The following is a 19,990-nucleotide window of genomic DNA, read 5'->3' as shown; positions in this document are numbered from 1 at the left end:
GGTGATGATGTTGTTTTTACACATTATAAAATTGCACTGGAGTTTATTTCCAATCATTTCTAGTCTAGTAGTCGTGTTTTTCAGTTCTCAGGAAGCGTGTTCTAGCTTTTCCTTTCACTTGACTTTTGAATGACTCCTACGACGTGACCAAAAGAGCAGTGTTAATGTAGTCGTTTACCATCTCGGCGGGGATATTCCAGAATGATTACTGAGACCACTGACATCCCATTGAAAGTCAGTGGTATTTAAAGTGATTGTAGTGCTGGTTTGCCACTTTGGGGAAACCAAACCCTGGTGGCTTTAACAGGCGGTGGGCATAAGTGAACGTCTTAAGCAGATGGAAGTGACTTAATACGTACCAAAAGCTGTTATCCTGACCGCAGGATTAACCGGAATTAAGACTTGAGATGCCGTAACACGGTTATAAAGTGCCTAAATCTTCAATTGCAGTGAAAGGGTCGACTATCTTATCACATTGATATTTCCAGTGGACATTTCTCGGTTTTGCTGCTGTTGAGGTAGCACATCTGGAAACTGATTATCTACATTACGTCTGACAGATCATCGCAATTTCTAGACGGCTGTCTCGTCGTTGCTGTTGTGGTCTGGATTCTGTCTCTTGCCTGTGTGGTGATATTTGTATTGCAGTACGAAGCGGAGTAGACCTCACAGGGGAGCCCGTTTAGCATTTCTGAAACGTTGCAACTGTGCAGAATGTGTTGTGCTTGCATGGACGGTGTCAGGTTTCTAACAACATTGTTTTCCTACTGTTAAATGGGAGTGTTTTTGAACTATATTTCCTGACTCTTACAAGCCCAAGCAATCCGGGGTGTGTTTCCCAAGTCACCAATGAAAACTGTATATCGTGTATACAGGTGAAAAGGTGCTAAATGTAGGCGATGTTGTATTATACAGTGGCTAAACTGATTTATGTCCAGAGTTTGTGATTTCAAATCAAGCTGGAAAATAAATATACAATGGACTGCAATGATCACAAACATTTTACTGTGCCCTTGTCTTCTGTCTGGATAGGGGGGACGCAGATGGCATGCAGGTCGAGAGCACGTTTATTCAGTTAAGTCTAGAAAGTTCTTAATAGACTCTCTGCATACATAAACTCACTATTTTGTCCGACTATGCACACATTATCAACCAATGAGCGAGTCTTAGTAGACATCGGTATGTATCAGTTCAGTAATGGACTCTGTAGAGAACGCTGATTAATCCTTATCCTTACATGAAATGGTAAAAAAAAAAAGAAACACAATAGCAGCTGAATAAATACTACACATGACACTGATTTCCCCGAAAGGGAAGGGATTCTAGTCTAAACTCATGTCTTCGTCGTCGTCTTTCTTGTCTTTGGGCTCGCCGTCCTGGTCGGACTTGTTCTCCGTCTCCATGGCTTTGGCAAAAGCCTCCACATCTGTGAAAACACAAAATTCCGGGAGCTGAACAACGCTCGCTTTATCTCGATTGCTACCAGAGAACTTTAAAACCCAGCCCAAGACCGCCTCTGATGCCGACCCGAGACAGCGGTCCTGGGGTTTGGACCGTTCTCAAGTATGCAGAAAAAAAAAATGTAAAGAACGACATGGCTGAATGCATAAAACTCTTGAGTACGTTGACTATATCGGTGAAAGGGGGATGGGTTTTTTTTTTAGCAGCGAGACCTGCGGTCCACAAGGCCCGTCCTTCACCGTGTGTGTGTGTGTGTGTGTGTGTGGGGAGGACACTGACCTCCTTTGTTCGCGGCGTCGACGGCCTCTGCGGGCAAACCAAACTGGTTCATTAGAGGCCCCAACTGCCCCGACGCCAGGGCGCTGCTGAACATGCTCATAGCCTGTAGAGACAGACAGACAACACATACCAAGGGTGAGGAGGCATTCCAGACGTCAGCACTACCAAGATCCCCAGGCCGCTGAAGGGAGGACTGATTTACATCTACACCCACTTAGCACACGCCCACCTGTCGTACTGACAGGACACTCAGCCAGTAGACACGTTCAGATGTTAGAGCTGCCATCACAGTGACCACATCCTACTAGTACTATATGAAGTAGTAGTAGTACATTTACACCCACTTAGCACACGCCCACCTGTCGTACTGACAGGACACTAAGCCAGTAGACACGTTCAGATGTTAGAGCTGCCATCACAGTGACCACATCCTACTAGTACTATATGAAGTAGTAGTAGTACATTTACACCCACTTAGCACACGCCCACCTGTCGTACTGACAGCACACTCAGCCAGTAGACACGTTCAGATGTTAGAGCTGCCATCACAGTGACCACATCCTACTAGTACTATATGAAGTAGTAGTAGTACATTTACACCCACTTAGCACACGCCCACCTGTCGTACTGACAGGACACTAAGCCAGTAGACACGTTCTGATGTTAGAGCTGCCATCACAGTGACCACATCCTACTAGTACTATATGAAGTAGTAGTAGTACATTTACACCCACTTAGCACACGCCCACCTGTCGTACTGACAGCACACTCAGCCAGTAGACACGTTCAGATGTTAGAGCTGCCATCACAGTGACCACATCCTACTAGTACTATATGAAGTAGTAGTAGTACATTTACACCCACTTATCACACACCCACCTGTCGTACTGACAGGACACTAAGCCAGTAGACACGTTCAGATGTTAGAGCTGCCATCACAGTGACCACATCCTACTAGTACTATATGAAGTAGTAGTAGTACATTTACACCCACTTAGCACACGCCCACCTGTCATACTGACAGCACACTCAGCCAGTAGACACGTTCAGATGTTAGAGCTGCCATCACAGTGACCACATCATACTAGTACTATATGAAGTAGTAGTAGTACATTTACACCCACTTAGCACACGCCCACCTGTCGTACTGACAGGACACTAAGCCAGTAGACACGTTCTGATGTTAGAGCTGCCATCACAGTGACCACATCCTACTAGTACTATATGAAGTAGTAGTAGTACATTTACACCCACTTAGCACACGCCCACCTGTCGTACTGACAGCACACTCAGCCAGTAGACACGTTCAGATGTTAGAGCTGCCATCACAGTGACCACATCCTACTAGTACTATATGAAGTAGTAGTAGTACATTTACACCCACTTAGCACACGCCCACCTGTCATACTGACAGCACACTCAGCCAGTAGACACGTTCAGATGTTAGAGCTGCCATCACAGTGACCACATCCTACTAGTACTATATGAAGTAGTAGTAGTACATTTACACCCACTTAGCACACGCCCACCTGTCATACTGACAGCACACTCAGCCAGTAGACACGTTCAGATGTTAGAGCTGCCATCACAGTGACCACATCATACTAGTACTATATGAAGTAGTAGTAGTACATTTACACCCACTTAGCACACGCCCACCTGTCGTACTGACAGGACACTCAGCCAGTAGACACGTTCTGATGTTAGAGCTGCCATCACAGTGACCACATCCTACTAGTACTATATGAAGTAGTAGTAGTACATTTACACCCACTTAGCACACGCCCACCTGTCGTACTGACAGGACACTCAGCCAGTAGACACGTTCTGATGTTAGAGCTGCCATCACAGTGACCACATCCTACTAGTACTATATGAAGTAGTAGTAGTACATTTACACCCACTTAGCACACGCCCACCTGTCATACTGACAGCACACTCAGCCAGTAGACACGTTCAGATGTTAGAGCTGCCATCACAGTGACCACATCATACTAGTACTATATGAAGTAGTAGTAGTACATTTACACCCACTTAGCACACGCCCACCTGTCGTACTGACAGGACACTAAGCCAGTAGACACGTTCTGATGTTAGAGCTGCCATCACAGTGACCACATCCTACTAGTACTATATGAAGTAGTAGTAGTACATTTACACCCACTTAGCACACGCCCACCTGTCGTACTGACAGCACACTCAGCCAGTAGACACGTTCAGATGTTAGAGCTGCCATCACAGTGACCACATCCTACTAGTACTATATGAAGTAGTAGTAGTACATTTACACCCACTTAGCACACGCCCACCTGTCATACTGACAGCACACTCAGCCAGTAGACACGTTCAGATGTTAGAGCTGCCATCACAGTGACCACATCCTACTAGTACTATATGAAGTAGTAGTAGTACATTTACACCCACTTAGCACACGCCCACCTGTCATACTGACAGCACACTCAGCCAGTAGACACGTTCAGATGTTAGAGCTGCCATCACAGTGACCACATCATACTAGTACTATATGAAGTAGTAGTAGTACATTTACACCCACTTAGCACACGCCCACCTGTCGTACTGACAGGACACTAAGCCAGTAGACACGTTCTGATGTTAGAGCTGCCATCACAGTGACCACATCCTACTAGTACTATATGAAGTAGTAGTAGTACATTTACACCCACTTAGCACACGCCCACCAGTCGTACTGACAGCACACTCAGCCAGTAGACACGTTCAGATGTTAGAGCTGCCATGACAGTGACCACATCCTACTAGTACTATATGAAGTAGTAGTAGTACATTTACACCCACTTAGCACACGCCCACCTGTCGTACTGACAGCACACTCAGCCAGTAGACACGTTCTGATGTTAGAGCTGCCATGACAGTGACCACATCCTACTAGTACTATATGAAGTAGTAGTAGTACATTTACACCCACTTAGCACACGCCCACCTGTCGTACTGACAGCACACTCAGCCAGTAGACACGTTCAGATGTTAGAGCTGCCATCACAGTGACCACATCATACTAGTACTATATGAAGTAGTAGTAGTACATCTGCTACATAATAATCCTATCGCAGTAATACTATATCCAGTAGTAGTACATCTGCTACATAATAATCCTATCACAGTAGTACAATATGAAGTAGTAGTAGTACATCTGCTACATAATAATCCTATCACAGTAGTGCTATATCCAGTAGTAGTACATCTGCTACATAATAATCCTATCACAGTAGTACTATATCCAGTAGTAGTACATCTGCTACATAATAATCCTATCACAGTAGTACTATATCCAGTAGTAGTACATCTGCTACATAAAAATCCTATCATAGTAGTACGATATGAAGTAGTAGTAGTACATCTGCTACATAATAATCCTATCACAGTAGTATATCTGCTACATAATAATCCTATCACAGTAGTACTATATCCAGTAGAAGTACATCTGCTACATAATAATCCTATCATAGTACTATATCCAGTAGTAGTAGTACATCTGCTACATAATAATCCTATCATAGTAGTATATGCAGTAGTAGTAGTAGTATATCTGCTACATAATAATCCTATCATAGTAGTACTATATGAAGTAGTAGTAGTACATCTGCTACATAATAATCCTATCATAGTAGTACTATATGCAGTAGTAGTAGTATATTTGCTACATAATAATCCTATCATAGTAGTACTATATGCAGTAGTAATAGTAGTACATTTGCTACATAATAATCCTATCATAGTACTTTAATGCAGCAGTAGTAGTACATTTGCTACATAATAATCCTATCATAGTAGTACTATATCCAGTAGCAGTAGTACATTTGCTACATAATCTTATCATAGTAGTACTATATTCCGTGGTAGTAGTACATTTGCTACACAATAATCCTATCAGTAGTACTATATTCCGTAGTAGTAGTAAATTTGCTACATAATCTATCATAGTAGTACTATATGCAGTAGCAATAGTACATTTGCTACATAATCCTATTATGTTAGTACTACATGCAGCAGTAGTAGTAGTACATTTGCTACATAATCCTATAAAAGTAGTACTATATGCAGTAGTAGTAGTACATTTGCTACACAATAATCCTATCAGTAGTACTATATTCCGTAGTAGTAAATTTGCTACATAATCTATCATAGTAGTACTATATGCAGTAGCAATAGTACATTTGCTACATAATCCTATTATGTTAGTACTACATGCAGCAGTAGTAGTAGTACATTTGCTACATAATCCTATCATAGTAGTACTATATGCAGTAGTAGTAGTACATTTGGTACATAATAATCCTATCATAGTAGCACTACATGCATTAGTAGTAGTACATTTGCTACATAATCTATCGTAGTAGTACTATATGCAGTAGTAGTAGTACATTTGCTACATAATTCTATCATAATAGTACTATATGCAGTAGTAGTAGTAGTAGCAGCACATTTGCTACATAATAATCCTATCATAGTAGCACTATATGCAGCAGTAGTAGTACATTTGCTACATAATCTATCGTAGTAGTAGTACTATATGCAGTAGTAGTACATTTGCTACATAATTCTATCATAATAGTACTATATGCAGTAGTAGTAGTAGTAGCACATTTGCTACATACTAATCCTATCATAGTAGTACTATATGCCGTAGTAGTAGTAGTACATTTGCTACATAATAATCCTATCATAGTAGTACTATATGTAGTAGTAGTAGTAGTAGTACATTTGCTACATAATAATCCTATCATAGGAGTACTATATGCCGTAGTAGTAGTACATTTGCTACATAATAATCCTATCATAGTAGTACTATATGCAGCAGTAGTAGTACATTTGGTACATAATAATCCTATCATAGTACTTTAATGCAGCGGTAGTAGTACATTTGCTATATAATCATCCCGTCATAGGAGTACTATATGCCGTAGTAGTCGTAGTAGTACATTTGCTACATAATAATCCTATCATAGTACTTTAATGCAGCAGTAGTAGTACATTTGCTACATAATAATCCTATCATAGGAGTACTATATGCAGTAGTAGTAGTACATTTGCTACATAATCTATCGTAGTAGTAGTACTATATGCAGTAGTAGTAGTAGTACATTTGCTACATAATTCTATCATAATAGTACTATATAGAGAAGTAGTAGTAGTACATTTGCTACATAATAATCCTATCATAGTAGCACTATCTGCAGTAGCAGTAGTATATTTGCTACACAATCCTATCATAGTAGTACTATACGCAGTAGTAGTAGTACATTTGCTACATAATAATCCTGTCATAGGAGTACTATACGTAGTAGTAGTAGTACATTTGCTACATAATAATCCTATCATAGGAGTACTATATGCAGTAGTAGTAGTACATTTGCTACATAATCCTATCATAGTAGTACTATATGTAGTAGTAGTAATAGTACATTTGCTACATAATTATCCTGCCGTAGTAGTACTATATCCAGTAGTAGTAGTACATTTGCTACATAATAATCCAATCATAGTAGTACTATATGCAGTAGTAGTAGTACATTTGCTACATAATAATCATAACATAGTAGTACTATATCCAGTAGTAGTAGTCCATTTGGTACATAATATCCTATCATAGTAGCACTATATGCAGTAGTAGTAGTACATTTGCTACATAATAATCCTATCGTAGTAGTACTATATGCAGCAGTAGTAGTACTACATTTGCTACATAATCTATCATAGTATCACGATATGCAGTAGTAGTACATTTGCTACATAATAATCCTATCACAGTAGTACTATATGCAGTAGTAGTAGTACATTTGCTACATAATAATCCTATCATAGTAGTACTATATGCAGCAGCAGTAGTAGTAGTAGTACATGTGCTACATAACCATATCATATTAGTACTTGATGAAGTAGTACATTAGCTACATATAGAGTACATTTAGTCAAGTGTGTGTTGGCTCAGCAGGAGGTGGTGAATGAAAACAAGCAGATTCACACCGACGCCAGTGAGAAGACCGGCTCATCAAGCTGTCCAGTCCAGTGAGGAGACCGGCTCATCAAGCTGTCCAGTCCAGTGAGGAGACCGGCTCATCAAGCTGTCCGGTCCAGTGAGGAGACCGGCTCATCAAGCTGTCCGGTCCAGAGAGAAGACCGGCTCATCAAGCTGTCCGGTCCAGTGAGAAGACCGGCTCATCAAGCTGTCCAGTCCAGCGAGAAGACCGGCTCATCAAGCTGTCCAGTCCAGTGAGAAGACTGGCTTATCAAGCTGTCCAGTCCAGTGAGGAGACCGGCTCATCAAGCTGTCCAGTCCAGCGAGAAGACCGGCTCATCAAGCTGTCCAGTCCAGTGAGAAGACCGGCTCATCAAGCTGTCCAGTCCAGTGAGAAGACCGGCTCATCAAGCTGTCCAGTCCAGTGAGAAGACCGACTCATCAAGCTGTCCAGTCCAGTGAGGAGACCGGCTCATCAAGCTGTCCAGTCCAGTGAGGAGACCGGCTCATCAAGCTGTCCAGTCCAGCGAGGAGACCGGCTCATCAAGCTGTCCAGTCCAGCGAGGAGACCGGCTCATCAAGCTGTCCAGTCCAGGACGAGAAAGGGCTCAGTAGTCCGGGGTGCACATACCTTTTGGTCTGGTTCTCAGGGGAGCACCTGGAGATGTGGCTTGGCACTCAGCCTTCACACGGCACGGTTATCCTACAGGCTGTCGTCATCACTGCCCTCCTGACCGCTCTTCCTCACCGTCTTCCTCTCTTTCAGACATGGCGGATGAAGGCGTAGGCCTACTTCTCTGTCCCTGGTTGAGTCTGCGATCAGCCGTTTGCTTCATTAAGTCACCGGCTGGCTTCAGGGTCAGAAGTCTCTTGTCAGCTCAGACAGGCGGCTGTGCATCAGGGATGATTTTGATTGATTCATTGCTCCCCGTGGGGAAACTCCTCTCTGCATGTAACCCATGCTAGCTAGCTGTGTAGCTGGGAGCAGTGGGCAGCCGCCGTGCAGCACCCGGGGACCCCCTCCAGCTCGTCTCACCACGCCTCGGTCAGGGGCACAGACAGGAGTACCGACCCTAACATGCATGTCTTTTGATGGTGGGAGAAACCGGAGCACCCGGAGAAACCCCACTGCAGACACGGGAACAACATGCAATCGCCACACAGAGGACGACCTGGGATGACCCCCAAGGTTGCACAATCCCGTGGTTGGAACCCAGGACCTTCTTGCTGTCAGGCGACAGCACTACCCACTACGCCACCGCGCCGCCTAATGAGAGGCTAGAGTCTGAGAGGCAGGATCTGTACTTGCTTTTTTATTATATTGAGGTGTGGAAATCCCCTCTCACATGCAGCTCAGCTCAAGGGCAGTGGAAGAGACAACAGTGTAAGAGACAACAGTAGAGTCTCTGTCAGCAGACAAGCTGGCCTCGTGTTTCTGGAGGATGTTAGTAAGTGTTGGGTCGCCAAAACTGCGGAGGTCTTGTATTTCTTGAGGCCAAGTTGAAGGATCAAAAATTTAAAATTGGTCACATGACTTAAGGGCTTCATATCTGCTTTCAAACTGATGAATTAGACCTCTCAATACTTCCGCCTGGTCCCTGTCAGCGTCGGCATTTGAAACGGTCTCTTTCCGGTACTTGCCTTCACTGTCAAGCGATAGGGTCGGCTGTCCAGCAGCGACCGTGAGCTCATCTTTTCCAGCAGTCTCTTGCCTCCCTGCAGACCATCTGATGTCGTGAAGCTCTCCTAGTTTCACAAAGGCAACGCCATTCTCATCACGCATCTTCTTCAGCTGTTCTGTTCTTTTTGCGCCCCCTCTCTGTAAATAAACGCTGAGCCAACTTGACAACGGAGCGACTGAATGTCTCGCGGCATGGTACCATGTGACCAGCTGACTTTGTGCAGGTCTCCAGGGTTCGGGCAGTACACAGAAAATACATGAGGGAATCCCCGAGCGCCACCCTTCCATTCCATTATCCCAACCGCTTATCCTGCTCTCAGGGATTCTGGAGCCTATCCCAGCTCTCACTGGACAGCAGGCGGGGAGACAGCCTGGACAGGCTGCCAGACCATCACAGGGCCCACACATTCAAACCTAGGGACAATGTAGTACGGCCGATCCACCTGACCTACATGTCTTTGGACTGTGGGAGGAAACCGGAGCCCCCGGAGGAAACCCATACAGACACAGGGAGAACATGCAAACTCCACACAGAGGACGACCCGGGACGACCCCCAAGGTTGGACTACCCCGGGGCTCGAACCCAGGACCTTCTTGCTGTGAGGCGACCGCGCTAACCACTGTGCCATCCTGCCCCCCCTGCCCCCCGATCGCCACCATCTGACGCAATTCGGGGGCGACCCCACTGTAAACTCCAACACTGACCGCTGCTCCGCCTGCACACACCAAGACCAACTTGGTCTTCCACTGATCCCCTAAACCACAGGTATGGAAGAGCTGCTGCAGTCCGCTCACTATGTCCTGTGCTGCTCGGTTTTCTCACCCAAACGAATTAATCCAAGGAAATCTGAGGTGAACTCTCCGTAGCTAGGCGCACACACAGTGTACACAACCTCCTGCTCCACTTGTGTCATGTCTTCTGATCCATCACAGAGCACGCCCCAAAAATTCAGCTGCCTCCCAATTTTCCACCCACTTCTAAACTGACTGTCTGTGCGATGCCGTGCATGATGCGGGTCCCCCTTCTCGTGAAGGATGTGCACCCCCGACATCAACTCCAAACCTCTTGAAAAGCTCAACGTCCTCCTCAAAAGAAGGCATCGGGATCGGGCGTGTTTCACTTTGCGAAAGGCCAACAGAACAATAAGACACAGCGCTCGACGCTGTTCTTCGTTCAGTTTGCCCTGCCACGTGTCGGGAGGGCGAGTGGATTCTGATCCCGGATCTGATCCTGCTGCACCAGTTATCGGTAGTTTGCACTACGTTCATGTGCTCTTTACTCCTCTCGTGCTTTTCAAAAGCTGGATGACTGAAATGTTTTGTCCCCGTATAAAAGGCGCTGCTTTTATCCGCGAGACTGGGATTTTCACGGCGTGTTTCGCACCACATCTCTGTGCGCTCGTCATGTGTTTGGGGCCAGGCTACTTCCTGCAGCCACATTTCCACGGATTCACGTTTTTTATGTACAGGATCAGTCTGGCGTTTCTTTGGAGGTGGTGCAACACCAAAGTAATGACTTAATGCAGCTTGCTGCCTGGACATTTTGATGAATGGACGAAAATCCTAAAACCAGGGGAAAAACGTCACGGGAAGCTAGCTGTAATGTAAGCTAGCTGTAATGTAAGCTAACTATGTGCTGGCGCTCAAGGTTTAACAGCTGACCTTGCCAACTTGGAAAAAACAGCATCCACTTGGTCGAGAACGAAGGCTAAAAGTTACACGATTAACAACTGATTATCAAACTTGACACATTTGTCATCGTGACTTTCTTACCAGTGACACATGGAGAAAATCCTGTTGTGTCGGTAAGTGTGTCCCAAAAATGTTGGTACGCAGAAGCGCCTCTTTTCGTATTATCTGCTTTATTCTGACCACGCATGGGCTCCAGTTATGTGCACCTCTGTCAGTAGGGCTTATTTTGTGAGGGGGACTTACTGAACCAGCTTTCACACCAAATTGAAATTTAATTCTGAGGGATGGGCATCCGGGTAGCGTGGCGGTCTACTCTGCTGCCTACCAACACGGGGATCACCAAATCCCCGTGTTACCTCCGGCTTGGTCCGTGTCTGCGGGTGGGAAGTCGGATGTGGGTATGTGTCCTGGTCGCTGCACCACTGCCTCTTCTGGTCGGTCGGGGTGCCTGTTTGGGGCGGAGGGGGGATCTGGGGGGAATAGCGTGACCCTCCCACGCGCTACGTCCCCCTGGCAAAACTCCTCACTGTCAGGTGAAAAGAAGCGGCTGGCGACTCCACATGTATCGGAGGAGGCATGCGGTAGTCTGCAGCCCTCCCCGGATTGGCAGAGGGGATGGAGCAGCGGCCTGGACGGCTCAGAGAACAGGGCGATTGGCCAGGTACAATTGGGGAGAAAAATAAATTCTGAGGGACACTTGGAGCTCTATCTGCATTCCTTGAAAATCTCCCAAAGTGCTCAAACTCTCCTCATTTTTACCCAAATCACTCTCAGCTCAGCTGCACATCAGTGCCACACAAGAGAGTAGCTCGCTCTCTCGCTCTCTCTCTCTCTCTCTCTCTCGCTCTCTCTCTCTCTCTCTCTCTCTCGCTCTCTCTCTCTCTCTCTCTCTCTCTCTCTCTCTCTCTCTCTCTCTCAATACCAACTAACCTGCCTCGGAGAGTAAGAAAGACACCGAGAGTTATACAAGTTATTTCTTTAAACTGCTGTGGTACCTGCTGAAACTGCGGTGAGCTGAGTGTGTTGTGGAGCTCCTCCGTGCTTTGAGGTAAAGATTCTCCAGAGGGCAAATAGGGCATCAGCCTTTGCTGGACCTCCGCGTTGGCCAGGATGGGAGCCATGACCTCGGGCGTCAGCACGCTGGAAAGGTCCACTGCAGACAAACGGCAGGGTTATTTATATGTCAGCTCCACATACAAAGACAGTATTCTGTGATTTAGGTTTAGAAATGCATCACAGCATCAGAGAAGAACTCGTGGATTCTTTCCACATGGCTGCAAGTCATTTTCCACCAAGTAAAATGTCCACTATGCAACCAAAATTAAATCCTCCAGCTCGTTTGCAAGAAAATCACTGAAATGTTGTAGTAGTTCAAAATATCCCAACGGCGCCATGCAGCTAGTGTCCACCGATCAACAGATAGCAGACAAATGTGAGTTTGAAAGGGTAAAGTAATTATATATATATATATATCCAACATTAATGCTTAGAGCTAAATCAATCATCAGATTTAACTTTTCATGTCAAAAAACACTGAAAAGAAGCATTAATACACCAATAAGAAACCTTTTTGATTTGTAATTTTGTGTTTCTCACATCTTTATCCACATCTGTCCTCAAAAAGAAACAAGGTTACAACATAAAGTCTCCTTCCTGAGAATAACACATTAACGTACTTGGAGGACTTATTTCCAATGTGGTCCTCAGTTGTCTCGAGAACTGGGAGGGCGTGGTCTAGTCCTCATTAATATTCACGAGACGACCTTTGCGCAACAAGAACCAACAAGGGTTGGTGGTAAGGGTGGGCGGGGTTTCACATTTTGATGATCTGATCTGATTGGCTGTATGGAAATTTGTGTGATGACGTCATGAGTATCAGAAAAAAGATGGGCCGACAGAAGCTGGACAAGGAAGAGCTTTCAAAAGGAGAAAAAAAATCTACCTTGCATCCTTATATTTTTTTCATGAGACAGAGAGGACAAAATGTGGGGCGGTTATAGTAATGAGTGCCATTTCAGTCCCGATTTCACAAAGGCCGTCAGTGATTATGACTCCGGAGGCACGTCGATCGATACCGAACTGCCGACGCCGTGGCGTTCAGAACAGCTTTCAGAAACAACCTAAAAGCTCAACCGCCGGCCAAGCTGCTCACCTCCCTGTCCGCCGGCAGGAACGTTCATGGTCGCCAGAATGCTCTGCAAGTCACTCAGCTGGATGGGCTGCGTGGGGCTGGCGGCCCCCGTGGCCAGAGACGGGGCGGCGGCGGCAGTGGGGGTGGTGGCCGTGGGGGAGGCGGCTGAGGTGGCGGAGGGGGTGATGGGGGTGGTCGGCACCTGGGAGGAACTGAGCCGGCTGGCGGCCGAGGTAGATGTCGGGGTGACAGCTGTTGACGGGCTGAGAGAGGATAGAGAAATAGGGGGAGAAGGGGGGCGGGGAACCACTGCTTTGAGATATTCAGTTGAAGATGCGTAGGAGGAGCTTGTATAATTGCCTGTGTACGACCAGGACTCCCTATTTGTACGCTATTTCACCCGGATGACGCCAACTTAACCATTTCCAACATTATCAGTTTTTAACCTTAACCCCCACCCTTCCACACCCCACCCGATCCCTGGCCCCCCTAACCCGGGAGAAATGGCGTACAAAAAGTGTGTCCCGTACAACGGCATGAAAGTGGTAAAAAGGTAAAAAAAAAGTCCATTATCATTTCATATTGTCTTGAAATGGTAAATAAATAGACTGCATTTATAAAGTGCTTTTCTAGTCTACCGACCACTCAAAGCGCTTTACAGTGTATGCCTCACATTCTCTCACACACACACACACACACACACACACACACACACACACACACACACTGGTGGTGGAGGCTGCCATACAAGGCGCCAACCTGCTCATCAGGAGCACTTAGGGGTTCAGCGTCTTGCTCAAGGACACTTCGACACGTTCTCTGGAGAAGCCGGGGATCGAACCAGCGACCCCTTCCCATCACCTGACCTACTAACCCTGGACCTCCTGAGCCATGCCACCCCTTCAAGGCAACATCTTCCGTGCACAGAATTGGTGAATTCGCTGCAGAAGTGGACGCGAGTCTCTGGATTTACCTTGTGGAGGAGTTGCTGGCTGCAGGAGCACTGCTGCCCAGGAGACTGGCCAGACCCGGTCCAGCGAGCGCCCCGAGACCACCTACACAAGTCAGTTAGAAAAAACAGACACGTTATTCTCATGTCTGGCTCACAGTGTCGAACATGAGGGAACATTTATTAAAGCACAGTTCAGTTTTTGACAACCTGGGTTTTATTTTCACAGTTTTTGTCATCGTGCGTATCAGTTATGATCTCGTCTTACTCACCAGCTTCATTCTGTACACTTTGGACATGGGACCGTCGCTGGACTCACCGTTATAACGGTGTCTTATAGGACAGCTGAACACGGGCGTCAGATTCAACAAGTCCAATTTAACCCAGTTACCTTAACCATGTATTTGGAAGTGAAAGTTAGGAACGTTATTACTCGACTTGTCCAACCGGATCAGTGGTGGAGGACACTGCTGATCTACTTCCTGGTTCAGCCTGCAGGAGGTAGCAGCCTATACCTACCATAGGTAGTAGTAACCATCCACAAACTAGTCGGCCAGCACAGTAGAGAAGTCATAGATGATGGACAGTCATGGACACAGTCTGGCTGAGACACTAGGACAGGTTTAAGACTCCAGTCCACTCGTCCCACAAGACACAGCTGTAAAGCTGAGTCCAGTAGGGGTCCCCTGTCCAAAATCTACCAAATGAAGCCGGTGAATAAAAACGACATTATAAGCAACATGCATATTGGAAACAACTACTTATATAAGACCCCGGTTGTAAAAAACAAAACAGGATAATCCCTCAGCACACTCGTCTTTGGACGGATGTGTCGGATCAGCTTGTTCACAACACTGTCACCTGTGATAAGAAACAACTACCCCTGTGAGGGGCATCAGCTATAGTCCACATTCTGAGGAAAGAGGCACTTACCAAGCCCACCCAGGCCGGTGGGTCCGATGAGCTGCATGAGCTGGTTGTGGCTCATGTTACCCAGCAGGCTCTGCAGACCGCCCTCCCCTTAAACAGAGAAAACCAAGTGCTGCTGTGACCATCGTGCCCGGACACGACAGGGGCAACAAAGTTTATAACAACGGTATTATTATTTTTAATTTCCAACTGTGACTATTAATGTGTTTACATCACAGGATTATGATTATTTTGAACCCGGTTATAACGCCCCCCCCCCTTTTTCTTCTCAGTTGTATCCGGCTAATTACCCCACTCTTCCAAGCCGTCCCGGTTGCTGCTCCACGTCACCAGCCGCTTCTTTTCACCTGACAGTGAGGGGTTTCACCAGGATCACGCTATTCCCCCAAGTTCCCCCTCCCCCCCCCGAACAGGCGCCCCGACCGACCAGAGGAGGCGCTAGTGCAGCGACCAGGACACACACCCACATCTGGCTTCCCACCCACAGACACGGCCAATTGTGTCTGTAGGGACACCGGACATAGCCAGAGGTAACACGGGGATTCGAACCGCCGATCCCCGTGTTGGTAGGCAACAGAATAGACCGCCACGCTACCCGGACGCGATATTATGAACCCTACATAGCCCTCGCCAAAATCCCGTACCCTGTCCCAAATCTCGCGAACGGACGCCGGATTTCCGCGAACGGACGCCGGATTTCCGCTGCGTTGCTAAGGAAACAATCAACTATCAACTCGGTGCGAAGCAAAGCTAACGTTAGCTACCTTCAATTTGAACTTATGAATCGTCTAAAAAGTGAACCATGGGGTTGAAATTAGGATTGTGAGGGAAAGAATAGCCTTAAGTTGACTAACCTAACAATTTTAGGTTACAAGGTCTGCCTCTGCTCCTTGGATACGTTATTGGTATTATAATTGTGATGCATTTGAGGCTTGATGAGACAAAGAATCAGAACGAACCCCAGCTAAAAGGTTACATTGAGTAGTACATCACGACAGAGTCAAATATGTCATCTTCCTGAGGGTGGCGCTAATGTGCAAGAGCTGAAGGTGGCGCTAATGTGTAAGACTTGTAAAAGTCATATTACTACAATATAGGAGCTCGTTTTGTTTGTAGTCATGATAAGGGGTGAAGTATCCTATGCTCAAACGTGGAGCAAGCAAAGATTGAGTTAAAAACGTTAATGTTGATTGTGGATAACTTAGACAGGTTAAATTGTGGGTGTACAGCGTTTCCTTGATGAGCGCTAACCCCATAACAACATATTTTCGCGTTGCTACGGTGGCGCACACGTGACAAAGCCAGAAACGGGATTTTGGCGAGGCCTATGTAGGGTTCATAATATCGCTACCCGGACGCCCCTGAACCTGATTATAATCACGACTCTCACACGTTCCCTTTCCTACCTCCCAGAGCCGACAGGTCGTGGCTGCCGCTGCCTCCGCTACCCAGCGCTCCCGGCATGGGCGGGTTGTTCAGGTACTCGTTCACTTTACGGCAGTATTCCTCGTCCTTATCGCTTTTGGGCTCCTGATGTGACAGAAACAAAGAAAAGCGAATCCAGTTTCATTTCGAACCAGGTCACCCGGGACCACATCATTCCTCATTCGTCCCTCGTGAATGCAGGACTTAAAGAAAAAAGTAAACAGACAAAAAAAACAACCTGCAGTAGACCTGTGAAACAGAAGCACATCTGCCATCTTCTAACGTCACAGTGAATTCGTTAGAAACGTAATCCTTGCCATCCAGTTCAGTAATGGGTTCTTACTGTCACACCTGACTGACTTTTATTTAAATCCATTTTGCCGCATTCAGAACGATAACAAAAGGTTCGACAAATGCCCCTCCCCCTTCTTCTCTTCATTCAGCATCAAATTAACCAGCACGCCTGTTAATTAACATGTGGTTCGTTGCTGTGCTGCTACGAAATAAAAGCAGGCCGTCTTTCCTGTGTGAATCTGAACGCCCAACTTTACCAGACGCCTCAGAGTCGCCCACGCCGCTGACGTGCGCGGTGAAAACACTCCTACAGAAACTGCATGACGGTCATGGTGTCAACGCACAACAATGTGAGCTGCAGGTGGAAATTTCCTGTGGTGGAACCACAGGAAGTAGGCGACCGGCAAATCTCTCAAACTAGTCACCGGCACTATTTGAGACAAGGGTTTGTTTCCCTTCGGTAACTACGTTTAAAACAAGTCATGAATTCTCACTTTATTGCACGCCGTCCTTTAAGGGAGAAAATCTAATTTCTAATAACCAAAGGGTTCGTTAGCCTGCATGCAGCATTAGAGGCTCAGTCTTGGGCTACACACAAGAGACATACCTGCATCCAGAAGAACAGTCTTTTGGAGCCAGCTTTGAATTTCAACACATACACTCGTCCGGTGGTGCACTGGTTGACCCGTTTGAATTCACAGTCGTCAGGGAAGATGATGAGGTCCTAAAGACGTGCACGGGGGCGTTGAGACGAACAAGTTAACTAACGAGCAAACAGTGACACCTACTGTAGGTACTGCAGAGAAAGAAGAGAGCAGGCCAGAGATGGAGAAAGAGAGAGAGAAAGAACACAACAGAGGATGAAAAGTGTGGGCAGCATCACATACATCATCCACGTTGCCAGTCGTCCGGTCCTTCCAGCAGAAGTGGATGAGGGAGTCGTCTGTCTGCTGGATGTAGACCTGACCCTTGCGCTTGTCGGGGGTCACCGTACTGCCCTTCATCGTCATCTTACCGGCCCGGAACTCCACCAGGTATTTACTGGAGGAGCCGCGGGATCCAGACACCAGACTGGGGAACAGAGCTCCAGAGGCCATGGTGATGACTGGCTGCTGTAATGGAGAGACTTCCGTTAAGACGTGAATGCCAAGTCTGCTCCTCCAGCTCCTCCGGCCTCCTTAGTGCTACATGTAGGTCGAACTGGTTTTGCAGATAGGAAATTAAACGTTCCAGGTTTCAAATGACAAAACACAATTTCAACATGCACACAAATACCGTATGTTATGCATGAGAAGTGCTTCTCCACATGAGTCCTAAAATGAATAAAAAGCCAGAATATATCCAGTAGTTCAGTGTTTCTCAACCCAGTCCTCAAGGACCCCCTATCCTGCAGATTGTCATTGTAACCCTGCATAGGTAGCCCTGCTTGTACTTACTCGACCAATCATCTCGCAGCACTTAATTATGCAAGGTGTGCAGCATCTGACAAAATTCATTGCTGATTGGTTGAATAACTACAAACAGGTACCTATTGAGGGTTGCAAAGTAAATATGCAGGATAGGGGGGGGGGTCCTTGAGGACTGGGTTGAGAAACACTGCTATAGTCCATTTTATTTGTATAGCCCAACACCACAAATTACACATTTGCCTCAAGGGGCTTAACAGCAACACAGCACCCTGACGATATAGTATACCACATGATGATATATCCTGTACCATAGAGGATTACAGGCTATGCTCCTTATTCTGTGTTTATACTTAAACGAAACCTACATTTGAATCATTTTGATGCTATTTTCTAAATCGTTATTCACGTTTTCAGGCGGTATAATAGGCACCCCTACTTTTTTTTTTTTTTTTTTTTTACAAATTCTGTGGCATTATTTGTGATTTAACCGCTTTGACTCGAGGTTACTGGCCCCTAATTGGATAATTAGTTAAGACGAGTGAGGTGACACGGGGACACACAACAACACACGTACACGCCGGACGGAGACAGAACAGGCAGAAATGGAAACGAAGCCCCTCAGCACACACCGACCCTGTGTCGCAGCAGTCTGGACAGAAGCTCGTCCCGCTTTGATGACGCTGCGCCACCCAGAGCTCCGCGACGCTGGCTCTGGGTCGTTCGTAAAACCACCACGTATTGACCACAGACACACACAACCTGCGCCAAGATCAGCTGTATGTTCACGGTGTGTGTGTGTGTGTGTTTATGAAGGAGAACATACTCACAATTCCTCCCGATATAACGCTCAGCCGCAAATACCCTCACCGGCAGTGAATAAGGGAAATACCATTCACCGACCAGCCACACTGCCTCGCTGTGATTGGCCCACCGTCACCGCTGCCGCGTTGCGATTGGCTGACTGTCACGTTGCGATTGGCCGACTGTCAGCGCTGCCTCGTCGTGATTGGCTGAAAAATATGCCAATATCAGACCCTTAAATGTGGTTCGGTAGAGAAGACACTGTTTTCTTACCGTACAGTTGACTACATAGCCAGAGTATAATATTCATACATGTATATATATATATATATATATATATATATATATATATAGTAGCACGAGTATAGTACTTAACTGCAGTACAGTAATATCAGGACCAGAAATACTTTATTCACCCCCGAGGGGGAATTGGGTCCTATCACAGACACGCTGTAGTAAAGAAAAACTAAAAACTAACGAGATACGAGACTACAAGAAAACAGAAATAAGACAAACAGAACTACATGGAAATAGAAGATAAAATAAGCAATAGAAATAACAGTAAAATATATAAACATGTGCACCATAACATGAGCTCATTGTTAGTATATTACACACATTTTCATGTAATATTTAGCATAAAGCTGTAATAGTGTTGGTGTATTAGAATAGAATATACTTTGTCATTTGGACATACATACAATGACATTCACTCTCTGCGTTTAACCCACGTGCCTCATTATTAGTATGATTTATAATTTGTATTTGTATATTAGCACATTGTGTCTAGCTGCTTCAAACTGGCTATTTTCCCTTTGGAAAAAAGTGACTTTCTCTCTATGTGTATGTATGTATGTATGTATGTATGTATATATACGTATTTAAATGTGTGTATATATATGTGTGTGTATATATATATATATATAAATATATAAAACAGTGT

The 19,990-nt window shown here is 45.7% G+C and overlaps 1 protein-coding gene across 2 annotated transcripts; it reads right to left on the bottom strand.

Annotated features, from left to right (window-relative positions):
• Window positions 1-989: 989 nt before the first annotated feature.
• LOC130106714 (proteasomal ubiquitin receptor ADRM1-like) lies at window positions 990-19,153 on the bottom strand. 2 transcript variants are annotated; one of them, XM_056272936.1, is made up of 10 exons: window positions 19,074-19,153; window positions 17,725-17,949; window positions 17,445-17,561; window positions 16,525-16,648; window positions 15,122-15,208; window positions 14,213-14,294; window positions 13,261-13,502; window positions 12,104-12,261; window positions 1,741-1,843; window positions 990-1,426 (listed from the first exon to the last, which is right to left on the bottom strand). In XM_056272936.1, exons 2-10 carry the CDS (start codon window positions 17,932-17,934, stop codon window positions 1,323-1,325), a joined length of 1,227 nt encoding a protein of 408 aa, XP_056128911.1. In that variant the 5' UTR covers window positions 17,935-17,949; window positions 19,074-19,153; the 3' UTR covers window positions 990-1,322. The 2 variants fall into 2 exon arrangements, with proteins under 2 accessions (XP_056128911.1, XP_056128912.1); XM_056272937.1 differs by having other exon boundaries at window positions 17,725-17,946; window positions 19,074-19,105.
• Window positions 19,154-19,990: the final 837 nt, after the last annotated feature.

Source organism: Lampris incognitus, chromosome 2 (genome assembly GCF_029633865.1).
Source record: "Lampris incognitus isolate fLamInc1 chromosome 2, fLamInc1.hap2, whole genome shotgun sequence".
NCBI classification, from domain to species: domain Eukaryota; kingdom Metazoa; phylum Chordata; class Actinopteri; order Lampriformes; family Lampridae; genus Lampris; species Lampris incognitus.
Note: the sequence above shows the minus strand (reverse complement) of the source record. Positions and strands in the feature narration are given on the sequence as shown.